The sequence below is a fragment of the Salmo salar genome, chromosome 23 (assembly GCF_965601325.2).
Source record: "Salmo salar chromosome 23, fSalSal1, whole genome shotgun sequence".
NCBI lineage: Eukaryota > Metazoa > Chordata > Actinopteri > Salmoniformes > Salmonidae > Salmo > Salmo salar.
In genome coordinates this window covers 9,942,426-9,962,345 of record NC_138313.1, presented here as the reverse complement: position 1 = coordinate 9,962,345, position 19,920 = coordinate 9,942,426, and the positions used below count along the sequence as shown (strand labels likewise).

Sequence of the window (19,920 nt, the reverse complement as noted above, 5' to 3'; positions counted from 1 at the left end):
AGAGAGAGAGAGAGAATGCAATAGAAATGAAATTATTCTAAATCAACATCCCAATTAGAATTTGGACCAAAATATTTGACAGTGTAATCCTACCAATAGCACTTTACGGAAGTGAGGTTTGGGGGCCACTCAAACTGGACTTTAAAATGTGGGACAAACATCCAATTGAAGCCCTACATGCAGAATTCTGTCGGAAAATCCTACAAGTCCAGAGAAATACACCAACTAATGCATGTAGGGCAGAATTGGGCCGCTTTCCAGTAATAATGAAAATACAGAAAAGATCATTAAAATTTTGGGTACATCTAAATTCAAGTCCAAATTCAAGTCTGCAATTTAAAGCACTTCAAACCCAAGAGCTGAGCCCAGAAACGAGCCCTCTCAGTCAGCTGGTGTTGGACCTCACCAACCAAGCTGACACCAGCACTGCTTCAAATGAAAGAATTCAAATAAACAAAATCATGAACCAATCAAAGGACTCATATTTACAACATTGGAACGAAACGAAACAAAATCCCAAAGCCGACTAAATTGCTATCTGACCCTAAACATAGAATATGAATTGGCTGATTATCTCTACTCTGTCAGAGATACGAAGCAGAGACAGATCCTTACCAAGTACAGGCTGAGTGACCACCGATTGGCAATAGAAACCGGCAGACATAAAAAGACATGGCTACCCAAAGAGGAGCGTGTATGTGGTCACTGCACGACAGGGGAGGTAGAGATAGAGATGCACTTTCTCCTTTACTGTGATTAATGAATCTCTTTGTGAGGATTATTTTTCACAGAAATGACTACATTTATTCCAAATTTGTACTTGTTAAACCTAGAGGAAAAACTAAAAATACTCATGGGCGAAGGAGCAATGGCTCCTCTTGCAGCCAAATATGTATTTGCCTGCCATAGCCTGAGGGACACTGAATAATATCATCTGCATAGTAAGCAGTAACTTACTTATTATTACTATTATTATTGTTGTTTATCATTCCAAATAGTAGTGGTATGGGTGGTAATGGTAATGATAGCAGTTTAGTGATGGTGGTGGTGGTAGTAGTGGTAATGATGATAGTAGTTGTAGTACAGATGTAATGGTGAAGATGACCGTTATTTAGTTATAAGTTAGTTATAGATTCATTTTCCATATTAATTACATTACATTCTACTATTGACTGTTACCATTTTATTGTATTTAATTTTGTATTATTATTTTATTACAATGTATATTATATACATTGTTGCTTTGGCAATAATGACAATGTTTTTCATGCCAATAAAGCAGCTTGAGAGCGAGAGCGAGAGCGAGAGCGAGAGCGAGAGCGAGAGAGAGAGAGAGAGAGAGAGAGAGCGAGAGCGAGAGAGAGAAGCTGTCAAAACATCACCAAGGGATCTGTGTTAAGAAAATGAATTACAGTGTGGAAAGAGAGAACCGTCTCTGACGTCCTTCCTTCTACTGCTACTTCAGGAGCCATCCTACCCTTGACACAGCGGTCTGTTGGAATAATTAACAGTGTGACGTGAGCCGTGGATAACACACACACACACAGTGGATAAGGCCATTTCACGTTAAGCTCTCATCAGCCATTAAACACCTTTAACCCCATGACACGTTGCCCTCGTTTGCAGATCCGCATTTCAAAAAGGTATTTGCTTTCAGGTGTGTGGCTCTCACTCTCCTGTATGTATAGTTATCCCCTTGACTCCCCGGGAAAGGTGACTGGACGGACATGGTGGGGTTGTTCTGTGAACTGAAGAGGATGTTGATGGTTTGGAGAAGTGGGAGGTGGTTTTGGTTTACCTGTCCCTTTGTTGCGGTCCACAAAGCAGTACTTGAGCTCGTACTCTCTCAGAATCTCATGGACCTCCTGCAGAGAGAGAGAGGGAGGAAGGGGTGCAGGGAGGGAGAGAGGGGTAGAAACAGAGAGAGAGGGGCGGAGGAGGGAGGGGGGTGCAGGGAGGGAGAGAGGGGTAGAAACAGAGAGAGGTGAGTTTAAACATGGGGGAATGAAAGCAGGATTTTTGGGGGGAACAACCAAACACACTAACGTCTCGGTGTTTCCTGATGGGACAGTTCTTCGATTCGTTGACAGCTGAGGCATTTTCCCCCTCAGAAATACTTTTCAGAAGTCTTTGATGGAAGGTTTCCCTATTGTAATTGTTTTCTTGTATTGAGGAATTAGATCAAACATATCCTCAAGTTTAATAGCTTCTTGGGTTCTTTATCAAGAACACGTAGTTTACACTCACAAGGGGGGAATACATCCCCAAAAACATAAGAATCAGAATATTAAGACACTAAATCAGACACCCTTCCGCCCTCTCATTTAAAATGGTTCTATTTAAAAGACATTTTAACAGAGGCTCCTATCCAGAGCGACATACATTATCTGACAGAGGAGAGGGCAGAGGTCAAAGTGCAGTGGTTACTGTATACTTCCACACGAACCGTGGGGGTAGTGGTGCCTGCCTGCTGTCTGAGAGATGTATGGCTGGTCTCTGGGGAACTGTAAACATGACTTCCTTTAAAGCGTGGCCTGGGGAGGTGCCGAGCACAATGCGAGCGGGCAGGAGATGGGCTGTATATAACATCAAAAGAGTGGCGTATGTTGTTTCACCTCCCTGTTCCGTTTCGCTCAACGCGACCCTCTCTGCTACCCTCTCCGCTCCAACACACACACACACACACACACACACACACACACACACACACACACACCACGCTACGAGTCATCCTCTTACCACGGAAGGCCACACACACCCACGCGGGGTCACTCGTAGATAAAAACTAAAAAAAGAGCAGCTCTTATGGGATGTAAGAGGAAATCAAAGCACTTCAACAAGCCCGCTCTCTCTCCCCACTCCTCCTTCATCCCAGGGTACTGTACAGAGAGAGCAGAGCAGCGTGTCCCGGAGGTAGATAGATGACTATCAGACTCACCTCCCACAGAGAGAGAGAGAGAAAAGAGAGAGAGGAGAGAAGGAGAGCGGAGAGCTGTACATCCTGCACAGCAGCCCATTGCTCTTCTCTCTCCCCTCTCGCCCTACCTACCTACCTACCTACCTCCCTCTTTCTGTATGCTTTCTCTCCCATTCGCTCCTTTTAAGCCCAAGCACACACACACACACCACTCAGTGCTGTGAGCGTCACCGTGTTTATCTGTCCGGGGGTGAGATCAAACAGAGCTGTTGTATTTCCTCAAACCTGTATGTCTCGCCGCTCACAGATCGGAGATGGGTAAAGGCAGCGAGGCCGAACTAGCCTGCTGACAAACCTTCATTAAGCCACTCTGAAGCCCCACACTCGCATCCTGTAGAATACCGCCGAGGCACTTTAGAGCACTTTAGACATGCATGCTGACATGCATGCTGCTCTAGTTCTACGCTGCTCCGCTCCGTGCTGTGACGAGTGTTCCTGGCGTTTCCACATCTGAAAAGGTGGTGACATTTTCAGCAAAGTCCGTTGGTCCCAATGCATCAGCCTACCAGCCACCCACTCCAGCCCCTGCGGTGTGTGTCTCTGCTTTGGCTGTGACTCCTGTGGGTGTCCTGCTGTTCTGGCAGTGTTCTGACATTAAAGGGATACTTCGGGATTTTGGCAATGACGCCCTTTTATCTACTTCCCCAGAGTCAGATGAACTTCGTGGATACCGTCTGTACGTCTCCGCGTGCGGTTTAAAAGGAAGTCGCTAGCATACCCATAGACTTCCAGTCATTGTTCTATTACTAGTTAGCGTTGGCTCGCGAAACTACGTCTGGCTTTCTTTATACTGGACACAGAAACATAAAAATGGTATCCACAAGTTCCTCTGACTCTGGTGAAGTAGATAAACTCCCAAAGTATTCCTGCAGCTACCCCTTTCCTGCAGAAAAATACCAAATTGCCCACTAGTGGCCTCAGGTGTGGAATGTTATTAGTATTTTTCATAATGAAGAATAATTAATAAACATATTTTTTTAAACAAGCAGAAAATCCTGTGTTTTTATGTCAAATGGTTTTGTTATATTTCAGTCGTCGGTGATGTACACTACATGACCATAAGTATGTGGACACCTGCTCGTCGAACATCTCATTCCAAAATCATGGGCATTAATATGGAGTTGGTCCCCCCTTTGCTACTAAAACAGCCTCCACTCTTCTGGGAAGGCTTTCCACTAGATGTTGGAACATTGCTGCAGGGACTTGCTTCCATTCAGCCACAAGAGCATTAGTGAGGTCGGACACTGATGTTGGGCGATTAGGCCTGGCTCGCAGTCGACTTTCCAATTCGTCCCAAAGGTGTTCGATGGGGTTTGAGGTCAGGGCGCTGCGCAGGCAAGTCAAGTTCTTCCTCACCGATCTCGACAAACCATTTTTGTATTGACCTCACTTTGTGCACTGGGGCATTGTCATGCTGAAACAGGAAAGGGCATTGCCCAAACTGTTCCCACAAAGTTGGAAGCACAGGATCATCTAGAATGTCACTGTATGTTGTAGCGTTAAGATTTCCCTTCACTAGAACTAAGGGGCCTAGCCCGAACAATGAAAAACAGCCCCAGACCATTGTTCCTCCCCCACCAAACATTACAGTTAGCACTATGCATTCGGACAGGTAGCCTTCTGCTGGCATCCGCCAAACCCAGAGTCGTCTGTTGGACTGCCAGATGGTGAAGCGTGATTCATCCCTCCGGAGAACGCGTTTCCACTGCTCCAGTCCAATGGTGGCAAGCTTTACACCACTTCATACAGGCTACTGCCAATGTGTCTATGGAGATTGCATGGCTGTGTGCTCGATTTTATACACCTGTCAGCAATGGGTGTGGCTGAAATAGCCGAATCCACTCATTTGAGAGGGTGTCCACATACTTTTGGACATGTAGTGTATATAAAGTGTAATATTGGGATGCAAACTCAAAATGGAATACATTTCTATTCTATATCTGACATGGTACAGGTGTCTTCTTTTGTTTAAGCCCAGGACCATGTGTGTGAGGTGTATACTTTTGTTTCAAAGTACATTTGTTTAAGACTACCAAGAAACACTGTGTGACCCTGACTGAGCCCACTGCAGTAAAAAGGTTACATAGTACAGCGAGAACTTAACTCGGTTAACAAGAAACAGCGGTATATGTACGTATGCTGTCTGTTTCTCTTACTGAGAGGGAAAGATATCTGAATGCATCCTAAATTGCACCCAATTCATACATATTGCACTAATTCTGACCAGGGCCCAGCACCTACTTTTAAGCAGAGCCCTATATGAGCCCTGGTCAAAAGTAGTACACTATATAGGGAACAGGATGCCATTTGGGACACAGCCTCTAATTCACTCTACCATACGAGGCACGGAGGGGAGCTGTCTAAACTCATCTCCATTCAGAGAGATATACTGTGTACACAACACAGAGAGCATTTTCCTCTATAGCTCCATCTCTCTCTCTCCCTCTGTCTTTCTTTTCCTCCTCTGCCTCCCCCTCTCCCTCTCTCCTCCTAATGTGTCTCCATCCACAGAGGATAATGGGTCTTAAATGAGTCGAAAGCCCTTCCCGGACACAATAATCAGAGATATGGATTAAGGCATACTACACGTCAGGATTTGTTGTCTCTCCTGCGCACAATCCCAGTCATTCAAAATGTAAATCGGCCTAGAAATAATTTGAGGGGTGGTCTGGACAGGCTGTGGCCCTGACCCTGTATGCATCCTAAATGCCACCCTATTCCCTCTATAGTGCACTACTTTTGACCAGGGCCCATATAGGTGCAATTTGGGACACAGCCCCAGTACAGGCCAGGCAGGCAGGCAGGCGAGGTGCCCAGGGCAGAGCAGAACAAGGACAGGACACAGGGAGCTGATTCCCTTAGCCAGGGCTAATATATTTACACAGGGAGTGACAATCATTGAGTTACACCTCAGCTCTTAACGCACGCACGCACGCACACACACACACACACACACACACCTACTCCCCAGTCACAGAAGCTTAATCAGGTGGTTTACAAACACAGGGAAAGTGGCCTGAGAGGATTTGGGGTACAAGTCTCAAAGTCTATCCTGTCTGAGAGAGTGACCATGTGTGTCAGTGAGGAAGAGAGAGATAGAGAGGAGAGGGACAGAGAGAGGGGCTGAGGAATTACAGTGAGTGACTGCGTGAGAGGGAGTGCATCTTCAACAAACAGCCAGCCAGACTGAGTTTAAGCTCTGGGTAGTTACTAGAGGGCCAGCATAGATCACTGAATGGCAGCTGGCACCTAGTATGGGAGGTCTTCATGCCCTTGAACGGGTCAAGTATATGATTACCAGTGGTGGAAAAAGTACCCAATTGTCATACTTGAGTAAAAGTAAAGATACCTTAATAGAAAATGACTCAAGTAAAAGTGAAATTCACCCAGTAAAATACTACTTGAGTAAAAGTATTTGGTTTGAAATATACTTAAGTATCACAAGTAAATGTAATTGCTGAAATATACTTAAGTATCAAAATGTAAAAGTATAAATAATTTCAACTTCCTTATATCAAGCAAGCCAAACGGCATAATTTTCATGTTTTTAAACGTACTGATAGCCAGGGGTACACTCCAACACCCAGACATAATTTACAAAAGATGTATGTGTTCAGTGAGTCCACCAGGTCAGAGGCAGTAGGGATGGCCAGGGATGTTCTCTTGATGAGTATGTGAATTGGACCATTTTCCTGTCCTGCTAAGCATTCAAAATAACGAGTACTTAACGAGTACTTTTGGGTGTCTGGGAAAAGTAAATAGTACATCATTTTCTTCAGGAATGTAATGAAGTAAGTCAAACTTGTCAAAAATATAAAGTACAGATACCCCAAAAAACTACTTAAGCAGTACTTTCAATTATTTTTACTTAAGTACTTTACACCACTGATGATTACCTAGATATGGTATGAAATTCCCGCTACTTTATTGATCATGTCCCACTCTGTTTTTGAATGGCTTTCAAGATTATACAGTGCCTTCAGAAAGTATTCAGATCCCTTGACTTTTCCCACATTCCTGAGCGCTCTGGAGCAGGTTTTCATCAAGGATCTCTGTACTTTGCTCCGTTCATCTTTTATTTATATATTTTTTTTACCCCTTTTACTCCCCAATTTCGTGGTATGCAATTGGTAGTTAGTCTTGTCTCGTCGCTGCAACTCCCGTAAGGCCTCGAGAGAGGCCAAGGTCTGTGCGTCCTCTGAAACACAACCCAACTAAGCTGCACTGCTTCTTGACACAATGACCGCTTAACCTGGAAGCCAGCTGCACCAATGTGTCAGAGGAAACACCGTACACCTGGTGACCGTGTCAGCGTGCACTGCGCCACAGGAGTCGCTAGTGCGCGATGGGACAAGGACATCCCTGCCGGCCAAGCCCTCCCCGAACCTGAACGACGCTTGGCCAATTGTGCGCCGCCCCATGGGTCTCCCGGTCACGGCCGGCTGCGACAGAGCCTGGACTCGAACCCAGAATCTCTAGTGGCACAGCTAGCACTGTGTTGCAATGCCTTAGACCACTGCCCCACTCAGGAGGCCCTGCTCCATTCAGCTTTTCCTTGATCCTGACTAGTCTCCCAGTACCTGCTGCTGAAAAACATCCCCACAGCATGATGCTGCCACCACCATGCTTCACCGTAGGGATTGTGCCAGTTTTCCTCCAGACATGACGCTTGGCATTCAGGCCAAAGAGTTCAATCTTGGTTTCATCAGACCAGAGAATCTTGTTTCTCATGGTCTGAGAGTCTTTAGGTGCCGTTTGGCAAACTCCAAGTGGGCTGTCATGTGTCTTTTACTGAGGAGAGGCTTCCGTCTGGCCACTCTACCATAAAGGCCTGATTGGTGGAGTGCTACAGAGATGGTTGTCCTTCTGGAAGGTTCTCCCATCTCCACAGAGGAACTCTAGACCTCTGTCAGAGTGACCATCAAGTTCTTGGTTACCTCTCTGACCAAGGCCTTTCTCCCCCGATTGCTCAGTTTGGCCGGACGGCCAGCTATAGGAAGAGTCTTGGTGGTTCCAAACATCTTCCAATTAATAATGATGGAGGCCAATGTGTTATTTGGGACCTTCAATAATGCAGAAATGTTTTTATTTTTAAGAAATTTGCAAAAATGTCTTAAAACCAGTTTTCACTTTGTCCTTATGGGGTATTGTGTGTAGATTGCTGAGAAACAAATTATATTTAATCAATTTTAGAATAAGTGTCAAGGCTCAGGAGAAGACCCAGATGCAGACAGTTTCAAAGTAACTAAAGTTTATTACAAAGACAGGGGGGCAGGCAAACGACAGGTCAAGGGCAGGCAGAGGTCAGTAGTCCAGAGCAGAGTCCGAAAGGTACAGAACGGCAGGCAGGCTCAGGGTCCGGGCAGGCAGGTCAATAATCCAGGGTGGTGTGACAAGGTACAAAACGACAGGCAGACTCAGGGTCAGGGCAGGCAGAATGTTCAAAAAACAGGAAAGCTAGAAAACAGGAATTAGAGACAGAAAGGCGCACAGGACAAAACGCTGGTAAGCTTGACGAAACAAAACGAACTGGCAACAAACAAACAGAGAACACAGGTATAAATAAACAGGGGATAATGAGGAAGATGGGCGACACCTGGAAGGGGGTGGAGACAAGCACAAAGACAGGTGAAACAGATCAGGGTGTGACAATAAGGCTGTAACGTAACAAAATGAGGAAAAAGTGAAGGGGTCTGAATACTGTCGAAGGCACTGTATATGTTAAATTCTATTCATATTTGTGGATAAAATTTCCTTCTACAAGATGCATTTCATGAAGGTTTTCAATTATGTTGTTTTCTTCTTCATAAGGCATTGGGTAGAAAGAAGTAAATTAGTCCACGGAAAATATGTAATTTTACGTATATTTTAAATGACCGGCTTTTCATGAATTTGATCATATAATCTTGAAGGCCATTCAAAAAAACAGTGTGGGACACGATCCAGGAAGTAGGCGGGACTTTCATACGATATTATAATATAGGTACTATTTCCACTGTACGTGGAAACATGACCGTGCCACGACTGAGTGTCCCCCCATATTCCACTCTGACCTCCTTACTCTCTCTTTCTCCTCTCTCCGCAGGCATGGGTCATTCCTGGGCTCGTTTTCCAGTCACCTCACCTGATCTCTCCCCCCGTCTCTGTGTGTGCCTGGAGCTCAGGAATCAGGTGGGGGCACAGCGGCACACTGCCGCCTCAGCAGCACACCACACAGCAGCACGGCAGAGGCTCGTCACATATCATGGCACGAGCAAAACCGCCACACCGACTGGGATATACAGAGAGCTGCCACCAGCAAAACCTCCTCACAGATAAAACCTAACCCAGCCACAGAGGTTACAATGGGCTTCCAAGGGCAAAGCTATAATGATATGTTAGTACCTTGCAAATCTTTTTTAAGTGCATTGCCGCTACAACTCATAACAGCAACTTCAAATTTACATAGATATTAGATAACAGAATGACATGGTTTGTGCTACATAAGTAAAATTACTTTTTCGAATGTGCAGCTTTAGTTCCATAAGCAATTCCGTTCCTTAACAGTTCAAAGTGCTCTGTGAATGATTGGAAATACAGGTTTCTGAAGGTTGACAGGTTTACAAAGTCAATCAATCAAACGCTTATTATGAAGCCCTTTTTTCCATCAGCAGTTTTCACAAAGTGCTGTACAGAAACCCAGCCTAAAACCCCAAACAGCAAGCAATGCAGGTGCAGAAGCACACAAAGTCTAAGGATATCTGTGGGGAAATAGATTATAATATGTCACGTGGTGTACCCCAGGTGTTTCAGTCGGAATGCACAAGAACTATGGTGGTTTTAAGTGTCAGTCCCAGCTTCCGAAATATAAACTTGAAAAGGAGAATGAACACAGAATTGGACTACAATGATATGCTCCCACCAGGGAGTGAGTTGCAATAACAGCTTCTGAGTCAGTGCCTGAGACAAACAGGCAAAGAGATAGCATGACAGACAGAGAGATGGGCTCTGGTAAACATGCAGCAGCAGGAAGCAGACAGCAGGTAGGAGGCTGCTCCTTCTTGCTCCGCTCTCTCCTCCACCGGCTCCACTATATTGGCTAGCAGTAGGCCAGAAGCAGGCAGTAGGCAGCACACTGTCTCTCTCTCCCTTTACTCCCTCCACTCTCTCTCCCTCTCCACTCCACTCTCTCTCCTCTTCGTCTCCCTCTCCCCCTCCACTCCACTCCACTCCCTCTCCCTCCACTCCCCTCCCCTCCCCTCTCTGTCTCTCTCTCTCCCTCCACTCTTTCTCTCCTCTGTCGCTCTCTCCCTCCCCTCCCCTCTCTGTCTCTCTCTCCCCCTCCACTCTCTCTCTCCTCTGTCGCTCTCTCCCTCCACTCCCCTCTCTCTTTCTCCACAGGCTCCGTCCCTGCTCTGTTTATTGCAGTGGTAATCAGTCTGGTAATACGAGACTACTGTTTATTCACTGTCAACAGTGTTTAGGTTTGACTTTCTTCAGGGGAGAGCGGAGTGTTGAACAGCGAGGGAGATAGGGACATGGAGGTGAGAAATAGTAGTACATGGATATGCTGTTGTGAATGCAACACAAAATGTTTACATTTCAGTGGAATTGCTGTACACAGTATGAAATGTCATAGGCTACTGTGAACGCAACATATTCCACTTTAAGTTGCCAGTAGTCCTTTCTTCTCAATGCTTCTACAGTCAATTACTCTGGACCAGCTCTGATAATAACAGTAGAATAATCTGTGAGCGTGTGATGAAAAGAGTGAATGTAACTGTGTGACTAGAGGCTGTGCTCCACAGTGTGTAACCAGGCATCATGCTGCTCTAATGACCACCCCTCCACAGGCAGCTAGCTCTACACCAGTCAGCCAGGCAGATAGCTCCTACACCCAGGCTCAGAGTCAGGCAGTCAGGCAGGCTGCACCACTCAGCTGTCTCGTCAGCTCTTTCAGTCCCCTTAGGGAGCTACTCAGGGAGGGGGGATACCATTATAACAATACTAATAATAATCTATTCAACCCTTGATAAAGCTGAGCAAAAAAAGACTGTATACATAGAAATATCAAGTTATTGTATCCTCCCAAAAATGTGAAAATTATATTATTTTATACTAATACAATTGCTTAGAGAAAGAGATTTTGTTTAATAACAAGTTTTACAAAAAATATTGCCACACCTAAAGATTCTTGGAAATAAAATACAATAAAATCTGCATTAACATTCAACTTTTTTAAGTTAATCTCATTTTAAGGAACCGTATTGCGGCTTCCTGTTACACTAGGGTATAAAAATGAAGTAACACCCATTTACATTTACATTTTAGTCATTTAGCAGACGCTCTTATCCAGAGCGACTTACAGTAGTGAATGCATACATTTCATACATTTTTTTTTTCTTCCGTACTGGTCCCCCGTGGGAATCTGTTTGTCATCCATCACCATTGGGAAAGGCAAAGAACTCACAAATTAAAAGAGACAAATGGTTGTTGACCTTCATAAAAATCAGGCAACGGGTTTCAGAAAAACAAAATAAAAACAAAATATACCATTTACCACTATTAGGGCAACCATTAAGAAGTTTAAAATCACTGGAACAGTGGTAAACTTGCCTGGTAGAGGACCCAAGAGTATCTTATCCCCACGCAGTGGGGAAGATGGTTCGGGAGGCAAGAAAAGTCCAAGAGCCACAGTTGGAGAATTACAGAACTTAGTTGCATCTTAGGGTCACCAAGTTGCCAAATCTACAATTTGACACCACATCCTTGCCAATAGGCTATTTGGAAGGGTTGCCATGAAAAAGCCTTTATTGAGAGAAACCAACAACCAACCGGGTGCTATGGTCAGATGAGAATAAAATAGAGCTCTTTGACCACGTACATCAGTGGTGGGTTTGGCCTTTGAAAGAACAATGCATATGCAGAAAATACCTCATCCCTACTGTAAAATATGGTGGTGGATCTTTGATGCTATGGGGCTGTTGTGCTTCCACTGTTCCTGGGGCCCTTGTTAAGTTAAAGTCAACGGCATCATGAATTCTACCAAGTACAAGGACATTTTAGCCCCAAAAAAACCTGGTTGCCTCTGTCAGGAGGCTGAAACTTGGCTGCAAGTGGATTTTTCCAGCAAGACAATGACCCCAAGCACACATCAAAATCCACAAAGAAATTGATAATTGACCACAAAAATGTTGCAATGGCCATCTCAGTCTCTGTGGTTTGAAGTCCATAAGTGCAGACCGAAGAATATCAAGAATGAGGAAAGAGTCTTTATGGAAGGATGGCCTAAGATCCCTCCCAATGTGCTCTCCAATCTCATCAAACATTATGGAAAAAGGCTAAGTGCCATTATCCTCGCAAAGGAAGGGTGCAGTATTGACAATTGGGGTGCCAATAATTTTGATACTAAGATCTTTCAGAGATATTTTTAATTAGAAAATATTTTTCTCTGAGCAATTGTATTACTATAAAATGATATTGTTTTTGAGCATACAATATAGCTCAGTATTTGTATTATATTTTTTATGCAGTCTTTTTGCTCATCTTTATCAAGGGGGCCAAACATTTTGGAGGTGAATGTATCTATATGCAGCCTTGTGTATTTCTGTGTTTTTTTTTGTGTGGGTGTTTTGTGTGTTCAAGGTGGTGATGAAGGGTACGTCCTGTTCTACGAGGGGCAGATTTTAGAACTGTTATCTGCTATTGACACACGCAGCCGTACTATCCAGGAGAGGCGTGGGCAGAGAGAGGGCGACATACACACACCGCCCGCGTGAGTCTCACCTGTTCCAGAGAGGCTCTAAATAATTGAACAGCTGAACTGATAGCAGGAGGTGAGGCGGTAGTTTGATGCCTCATCCTTCCCCCTTCCGTCAAACCCCCACCTCACCCACATATCCTCCACCTCCAACTGTCATATTTTTCTATTTAACCTAGTTATTATTATTATTTTACCTGATCCAGGTTGGTCTCGATGAGACGAAATCGATTTTCCAAGAGAGACCTGGTTAATGGGCACGGAAAACCCTCTATATCCTCCACACCCATTAACATCCATCTCCTCTCTCAACCTGTTTCCTCCCTACCTCCACACCACTCCCCTCCTCCCTCCCGTTGACCTGAGGAGTGTCAGCATAGTTATATGTCTCACACCATACACCCTGGACAAGGATGCCGTTAAAATGAAGCTAGTCGGGCTCACACGACGATCCACACTAAATACTCTGTAATGTCAAAGTGGAAGACATATTCTAACATTTGTTTAAATTTAAATGTAAAATAAAACACTAATATTGATGTTAGAGTCACCTTTGACAGCGATTACAGCGTTGTCTTTCTGGTTAAGTCTCGAAGAGCATTGCAACCCTGGATTGTACAATATTTGCCCATCTTTCTTTAAAAGATTCTTCATGCACTGTCAAGTTGGTTGTTGATCATTGCTAGACAGGCATTTTCATGTCTTGTCATAGATTTTCAAGCCGATTTAAGTCAAAACTGTAACTAGGCCACTCAGTAACATTTAATGTCATCTTGGTAAGTAACTTCAGTGTATAATTGGTCTTGCATTTTAGGTTATTGTCCCAGTGTCTGTTGGAAAGCAGACTGAGCCAAGTTTTCAACTAGGACTTTGCCTGTGCTTATCCTAAAAAACTCCCCAGTCCTTGCCGATGACAAGCATACCCATTACATGATGCAGCCACCACCATGCTTGAAAATATGAAGAGTGGTACTCAGTGATGTGTTGGATTTGCCCCAAACATAATGTGTTGTATTCAGGACAAAAAGTTAATTTCTTTGCCACATTTTTTGCAGTTTTACTTTAGTGCCTTATTGCAAACAAGATGCATGTTTTGGAATATTTTTTATTCTGTACAAGCTTCCTTCTATTCACTCTATCATTTAGGTTAGTATTGTGGAGTAACTACAATGTTGTTGATCCATCCTCAGTTTCTCCTTTCACAGCCATTTAACTCAGTAACTGGTTTAAAAATCACCATTTGCCTCATGGTGAAATCTCTTAGCAGTTTCCTTTCTCTCCGTCAACTGACTTATGAAGGACGCCTGAATCTTTGTAGTGGCTGGGTGTATTGATGCACCATCCAAAGTGTAATTAATAACTTCACCATGCTCAAAGGACTATTCAATGTTTTTTTACCCATCTACCAATAGGTGCCTTTGCAAGGCATTGGAAGACCTCCCTGGTTTTTGTCGTTGAATCTGTGCTTGGAATTCACTGTTCGACTGAGGGACCTTACAAATAATTGTATGTGTGGGGTAGAGATGGGGAAGTCATTCAAGTCAACAAAATCATGTTAAACAATATTATTATGACTTGTTAAAACATTTTTACTCCTGAACGTATTTAGGCTTGTCATAACGAAGGGGTTAAATACTTATCCTCTTAAGTCCTTTCAGCTTTTCATTTTTTATTAATTAGTAAAAATGTCTAAAAACATAATTCCACTTTGACATTATGGGGTATTGTGTGACACAAAATCTAAATGTAATACATTTTCAACTCAGGCTGTAACACAACAAAATGTGGAAAAAGTCAAGGGGTGTGAATACATTCTGAAGGCACTGTACACACAAAGGAACACACACCAGGTCTGCAAATACTATGGGAGACAGGAGAAGTGAGCAGACTGGTTTTCCTCCGTCAGTTCCTCACTATCTTCTCTTTCTCATAAAATAGTGCTCAAGGAACCCTGATCTGTTGGCTTCTGAGTTGAGTTGACACTACGCTCTTAAAAATGCTGGGTTAAAAACAACCCAATTTGGGTTATTTGGTAACCCGGCGCTGGGTAAATATTGGACAGAACACACGCTTGGTTATTTTACCCAGCCAGTTGGGTTGCGTGAATAACCCAACAAATTGGGTGTTAGGATTACCCAAACATGGGTTAATTTAACCATCAGTTAAATCTTTTTTACTCTCATGCTGGGTTGACCTAGCAGCTGGGTCTTAATGTAATACTTAGGTTATTTTCAGGAGGCGTGGCTTATTAGGGGCAGGCCTTTCAGCTAGATCTTATTGGCCACCGGTGAGAGTAAATGCCATTCCTGTTCATCATGTTAAGTTCACCTACTGCAGATTGACATTTCTTTTTTCTTTTTTTGCATTTTACACATTGTTCTATAATATTAACATTATTTATTACATATTATAATACGGTATTATTGTATCCCAACAATGGGATTTACATAGGCTTTTAGGGTACTCATGCACTTCTGTAAGCCTCAATGAAGATGAAGCTACAAAAATGTAAATGTTCCACTTTAACATGTGATAACTATACAACAGAACAGAAGAACAGGAATGACATTTACTCTCATGGGTGGCTAAAAATAACTATCTGAAAGCCACACCCCTACTAAACTATGGCTCTGGTCTTCTGATCTGACACGCTGGGTCATATCTCAATAACCCAGCACCAATAACCCAGCATCCAGCATCAATTACCCAGCAGTTTTTAAAGAAAATAACTCAGCTAAGTGACCCAACGCCTGCAACCCAGCAGCTAGGTCAACCAAACAACCCAGCATTTTTTAGAGTGTAATAATGTGGAAACCACATCTTTCTCTCTCTGTCTCACCTGCTTGGCTCTCTGTGTGTGTCTCTGGCTTTATAGTGTTTCTCATACTGTTTCATTGGCTCCTCCAGCAGCTCTGGGCTCTGTGTGTGTTGGTTCTTCCTGGTTGTCTCTCTGCCCTGGCACCCTGCCTGCCTCTGGCTGGGAAATGTTAGCTAGCTGCTACAGTCTGGAGGAACTCACAATCAGCCTCTAGTTTATTACGTATACCCCAAGACCATACTGACTGAATGGAACTGTATTATAGCCTACCCACCATAATACAAGCAGTTACAGAAATGGGATATTACATTGGGAATTCTCAAGTTCATGAAAACAAATTCCAATCCTGATTTGATCAATATATCTAGGCCTATATGTTTGTGCAGAATTTAAGTGTATTGTTAGAACAGGGCTATTAGTAGGCTATAGCCTAAACATTATGGACTGTGCAGGGAATGAATAGCAACACATTTTCCCACCTGCTGAATTGAAATAAGTCTATTGTCCTACTATACACTTAATGTTAAATGTTTATAATATCTTAATAAAATATTATAAGCGTTCAATAATTTTCAAACAAATGTTTGATGTGCAAATACGTACGACGTTCAACGGACATTTGTATTTGCACAGCAAATATTTCTCTACTTAGAGAATGCCATATTGTAGCGTTTTGATTGTCATTTCGCAACATCAAAAACGACTCACGCATATCGTGCAAATAAATAGGCTCCTATCAAGTCTATGTCCGCGCTGTTAGGCTGAATAAAAAATTGCTAACCATTTATATTGGCTTCACTTCTATTTGTTAAATTGTAGCCTAAACTACGGCAGGAGTTATCGCTAGTGGCAAATATGTGGGTGCATCGGTCACATTGTAGAAATGATTAACAAACTTGAGGCAACCGTGGTCTGTTTGATATAATTCCTCGCTGCATGTTAACCACAAAAAAAAAAAAATAACGCGCATGGAGCGCGGCCGTCTTTAAATGCCTTTCAGAATTTACATTGTAGAGCCTTTCTAGGAATTAGCCTGCTAAAAATGCTTCCGTTTGCATATGAATATGATCATTCCTGATCGCATAGCCTAGACAAGACTCGCAGCGAAATTAACGGTTCTCTTAAACCGTTAAAGTTTATTATGTTCGTTTTTCTGCAAATAAACTACAACTAAGTATAGCAAAGTATTGCGTAAGAGCACGCCCGAAATCATTTTTGACTTTGAGAGAGACACAAAATATTAGCCTAGCCTACAACAAGCCAACGTCACTCCATCTGTCAAAATAGAGAATAGCGCACCTGGTTGGTTGTATCTTGTGGCAGGTTTTTAATTAGGATTTTCCTCCTGTTGCTCAGCTCGTGGCGAGTTTTCTCCAGCCTCTTCTCAATTTCCTCCGGTTCCAAATCGGGTAAGTCTCGGAGACTGGTCCCCTCGGAACAGGCGTCCTCATCCTGACGGATCTCCAGGCGGTCAGAATCCAGGAAAGGTGCATTTTCATGGTTTAAAGAGTGAACGCTCGGCGGCTGGATGGAGGAAGCTGCCGCCATCTTGAGTAGCTGTGAAAGAAAGTGAGTGGAGGCAGCGGTAGGTGAGCTATGAAACCATGGAGAATATTTTATCGCCATCCTGTGGTAGACTATACCCTATGGCTAATTAACTAAATGTTACATGTCAATAAGCACATCATAGAGAGGCTATAGCAATACAGAGAAGGGGAAACGAATCTACAGGTTGCATAATTCATTTTATGATAAAGCATAATGCATGCATATACTCTTTAAAATAAACATTGCTCAAATATATACTGAACACAAATATACACTCAACATGAGACAATTTCAATGGTTTTACAGAGTTACAGTTCATATATGGAAATCAGTCAATTTAAATAAATGAATTAGGCCCAAATCTATGGATTTCACATGACTGGGCAGGGGAGCAGACATGGGTGGGCTTGGGAGGGCATAGGCCCACCCACTTGGGACAAGTTGGACCTACTGCCAAATTCTCTAAAACGACGGAGGCGGCCTATGGTAGAGAAATTAACATTAAATTCTCTGAAAGCAGCTCTGGTGGACATTCCGGCAGTGAGCATGCCAATTGCACTCTCCCTCAAAACTTGAGACATTTGTGGCATTGTGTTCATTACAAGGTGCATCTGTGTAATGATCATGCAGTTTAATCAGCTTCTTGATACCTGTCAGGTTGAAGGATTATCTTGGCAAAGTAGAAATGCTCACTAACAGGGATGTAAATAAATGTTTGCACAAAATTAGAGAGAAATAAGCTTTTTGTGCGTATGGAACATTTTGGGGATCTTTTATTTCAGCTCATGAAACATGGGACCAACACTTTACATGTTGCATTTATATTTTTGTCCAGTATACATTGCAATGTAGGATAAAAGCCTCAGGCAATACTTTATTTAGCCTATAAATAAGAAATAAATAGGCCTAAAATTAAACCAGGAAGTGGAAAAAGGAATACCATGTCCCCCTGCTGTGCAGATTATAAACATGAATGGCCAGGACCTTTCTCTCAGTCAGCCAAAGTCAGTCAATCCTTTTCCTGTGGGTGGAGGCTGTGACTGAGTCAGACTGAGCAGTAAATGGCAGCTTTCCTTCAGGACCCTCACAATGTCCAATGGCCATGTATATGTGTGTGTCAGTGTGCACCTCAAATCCAAATTTACACATTGCAACCCACTTAGGAAATATTTACAGCACAATTATGTTTATAAAACAGGATGACAAAAAACAATCATCCAAAATAGATATGCTCCTTTTTGGCAGCAATATATGTAGGGCTATACGCACTGTCACAATTAAGGGATGGAAAAATCCTGCACTCAACTGGTAAATTAAATGACAGGCTTTAGACTGAAGCGGAACTATACCTCATTTATGCATAAATACAGTAAATCAAACTAACCCACCTAATGTCTGACGGGAGGGTGAGTGGAATAATAGGCCTATTCCAGGGATACAGGCTATAACAAGAGGGCTTAAATGAGAGCACTCTCTAAACTGTACTGTATGTGTGCCTACCTGCAGAATGACGTCTCAATATACTGACAAATTGGAAGACGTGAATCACTGAGAACAGTGTTCTCTCTGAAATGATGGTCGGTGATGCTTGTCACTAACAAGATGCTGGACAGCCATGATTCATTCAAAGCAGTGATAAACAACAGAAACTCCCCTCACGAGAACAATTAATTCATCTATTTTTCTTTCTCTCTCTCATTTAGACATGCACGCACACACAATCTCCCCTCATCCTAAACTCATCAAAGTCTGTCCCTGTGTTCACCAATGCGAATCAGAGATTCTTTGCACATGTAAAAGGCAAGGCAGGCAACCCAACTACATAGGTACAATGATACAAATGGGGATGGGGGTGCTGGGTTGAACTGCTATGAGAATGATTCACAGCTCCACTGAGTGGGAGTATGAGAAGACATGAGGAGATTTCAGTGCTTGTTGGGACCTGTGAGTGGGTGTCAGCGAGTGACTGAGCGGGCAAAGCGGGTACCTGGGAGGCATGTATAAGTGATGTAGGCGGACAGAACCTTGAACCCTGAAAGGCTGTGAGCGAGGAGCTGTGTGTGTGTGTGTGTGTGTGTGTGTGTGTGTGTGTGTGTGTGTGTGTGTGTGTGTGTGTGTGTGTGTGTGTGTGTGTGTGTGTGTGTGTGTGTGTGTGTGTGTGTGTGTGTGTGTGTGTGTGTGTGTGTGTGGGAGTGGAAGAGGAACGGTTATCTCAATTTGCGATCCAGAAGAAGACGAAAAATACTTATTTGTAGACCTATCCATTTCATCCATTTACATGCTCATTGGACATTCCTTGCTTTTAATCCACGACACTGGATGGTTGTCCTCACCATACATTTGCACATATCTGGGCTTGAAGAACAGAAAATCACAGATTTCAACAAGATCACGGAATGGATTATGCATGAGCAGGACCACAGTCCGCTCTCATCTACTCAACGCCCTTCAACACAACTTTCCCTATGTTCCCTGATGTTACAATTAGTAACGGGTTCAGCCTCAACCGTCGGTCCTAAACCACATAGATTAATAGAAGGAGCAGGAAGCAAATAAGTATAGGCCTACTTCAGAATATTCTGGCCTGTTTGTTCATGTGTACAATACGCTTACTCCCAAGTTGGCTGGGAACGCCTTGGGTGCACCCAGAATGGAATAATGGCCTGAGGAAAGTTGGAGAACAGTGAGAGTGCTCTAATTCCCCGAGCAGATCCCTGGCAGAGAGAGGGAGAAGGAGTGAGACAGAGTGGAGCTCCTCTCTTCTCCCTGATGTCCACTTCCCTGCCCTGCTACCCATGGTCATTAAGGAAAAACCTTCACCATGTCCTTCTCTGCATC

The 19,920-nt window shown here is 43.4% G+C and overlaps 1 protein-coding gene across 4 annotated transcripts in view; it reads right to left on the bottom strand.

Moving 5' to 3' along the window:
* LOC106584032 (ribonucleoprotein PTB-binding 2) overlaps positions 1–17,105 on the bottom strand; it is a 71,059-nt gene extending 53,954 nt beyond the window's left edge. For all 4 annotated transcript variants that reach the window (XM_014168823.3, XM_014168824.3, XM_014168825.3 and 1 more), the window contains exons 1-2: positions 16,834–17,105; positions 1,799–1,865 (exon numbers count right to left, since the gene is read on the bottom strand). In XM_014168823.3, the coding sequence (XP_014024298.2) occupies positions 1,799–1,865; positions 16,834–17,082 (316 nt within the window). In that variant the 5' untranslated portion in view covers positions 17,083–17,105. The remainder of the gene's footprint in view (positions 1–1,798; positions 1,866–16,833) is intronic.
* Between the last annotated feature and the right edge of the window lie 2,815 nt (positions 17,106–19,920).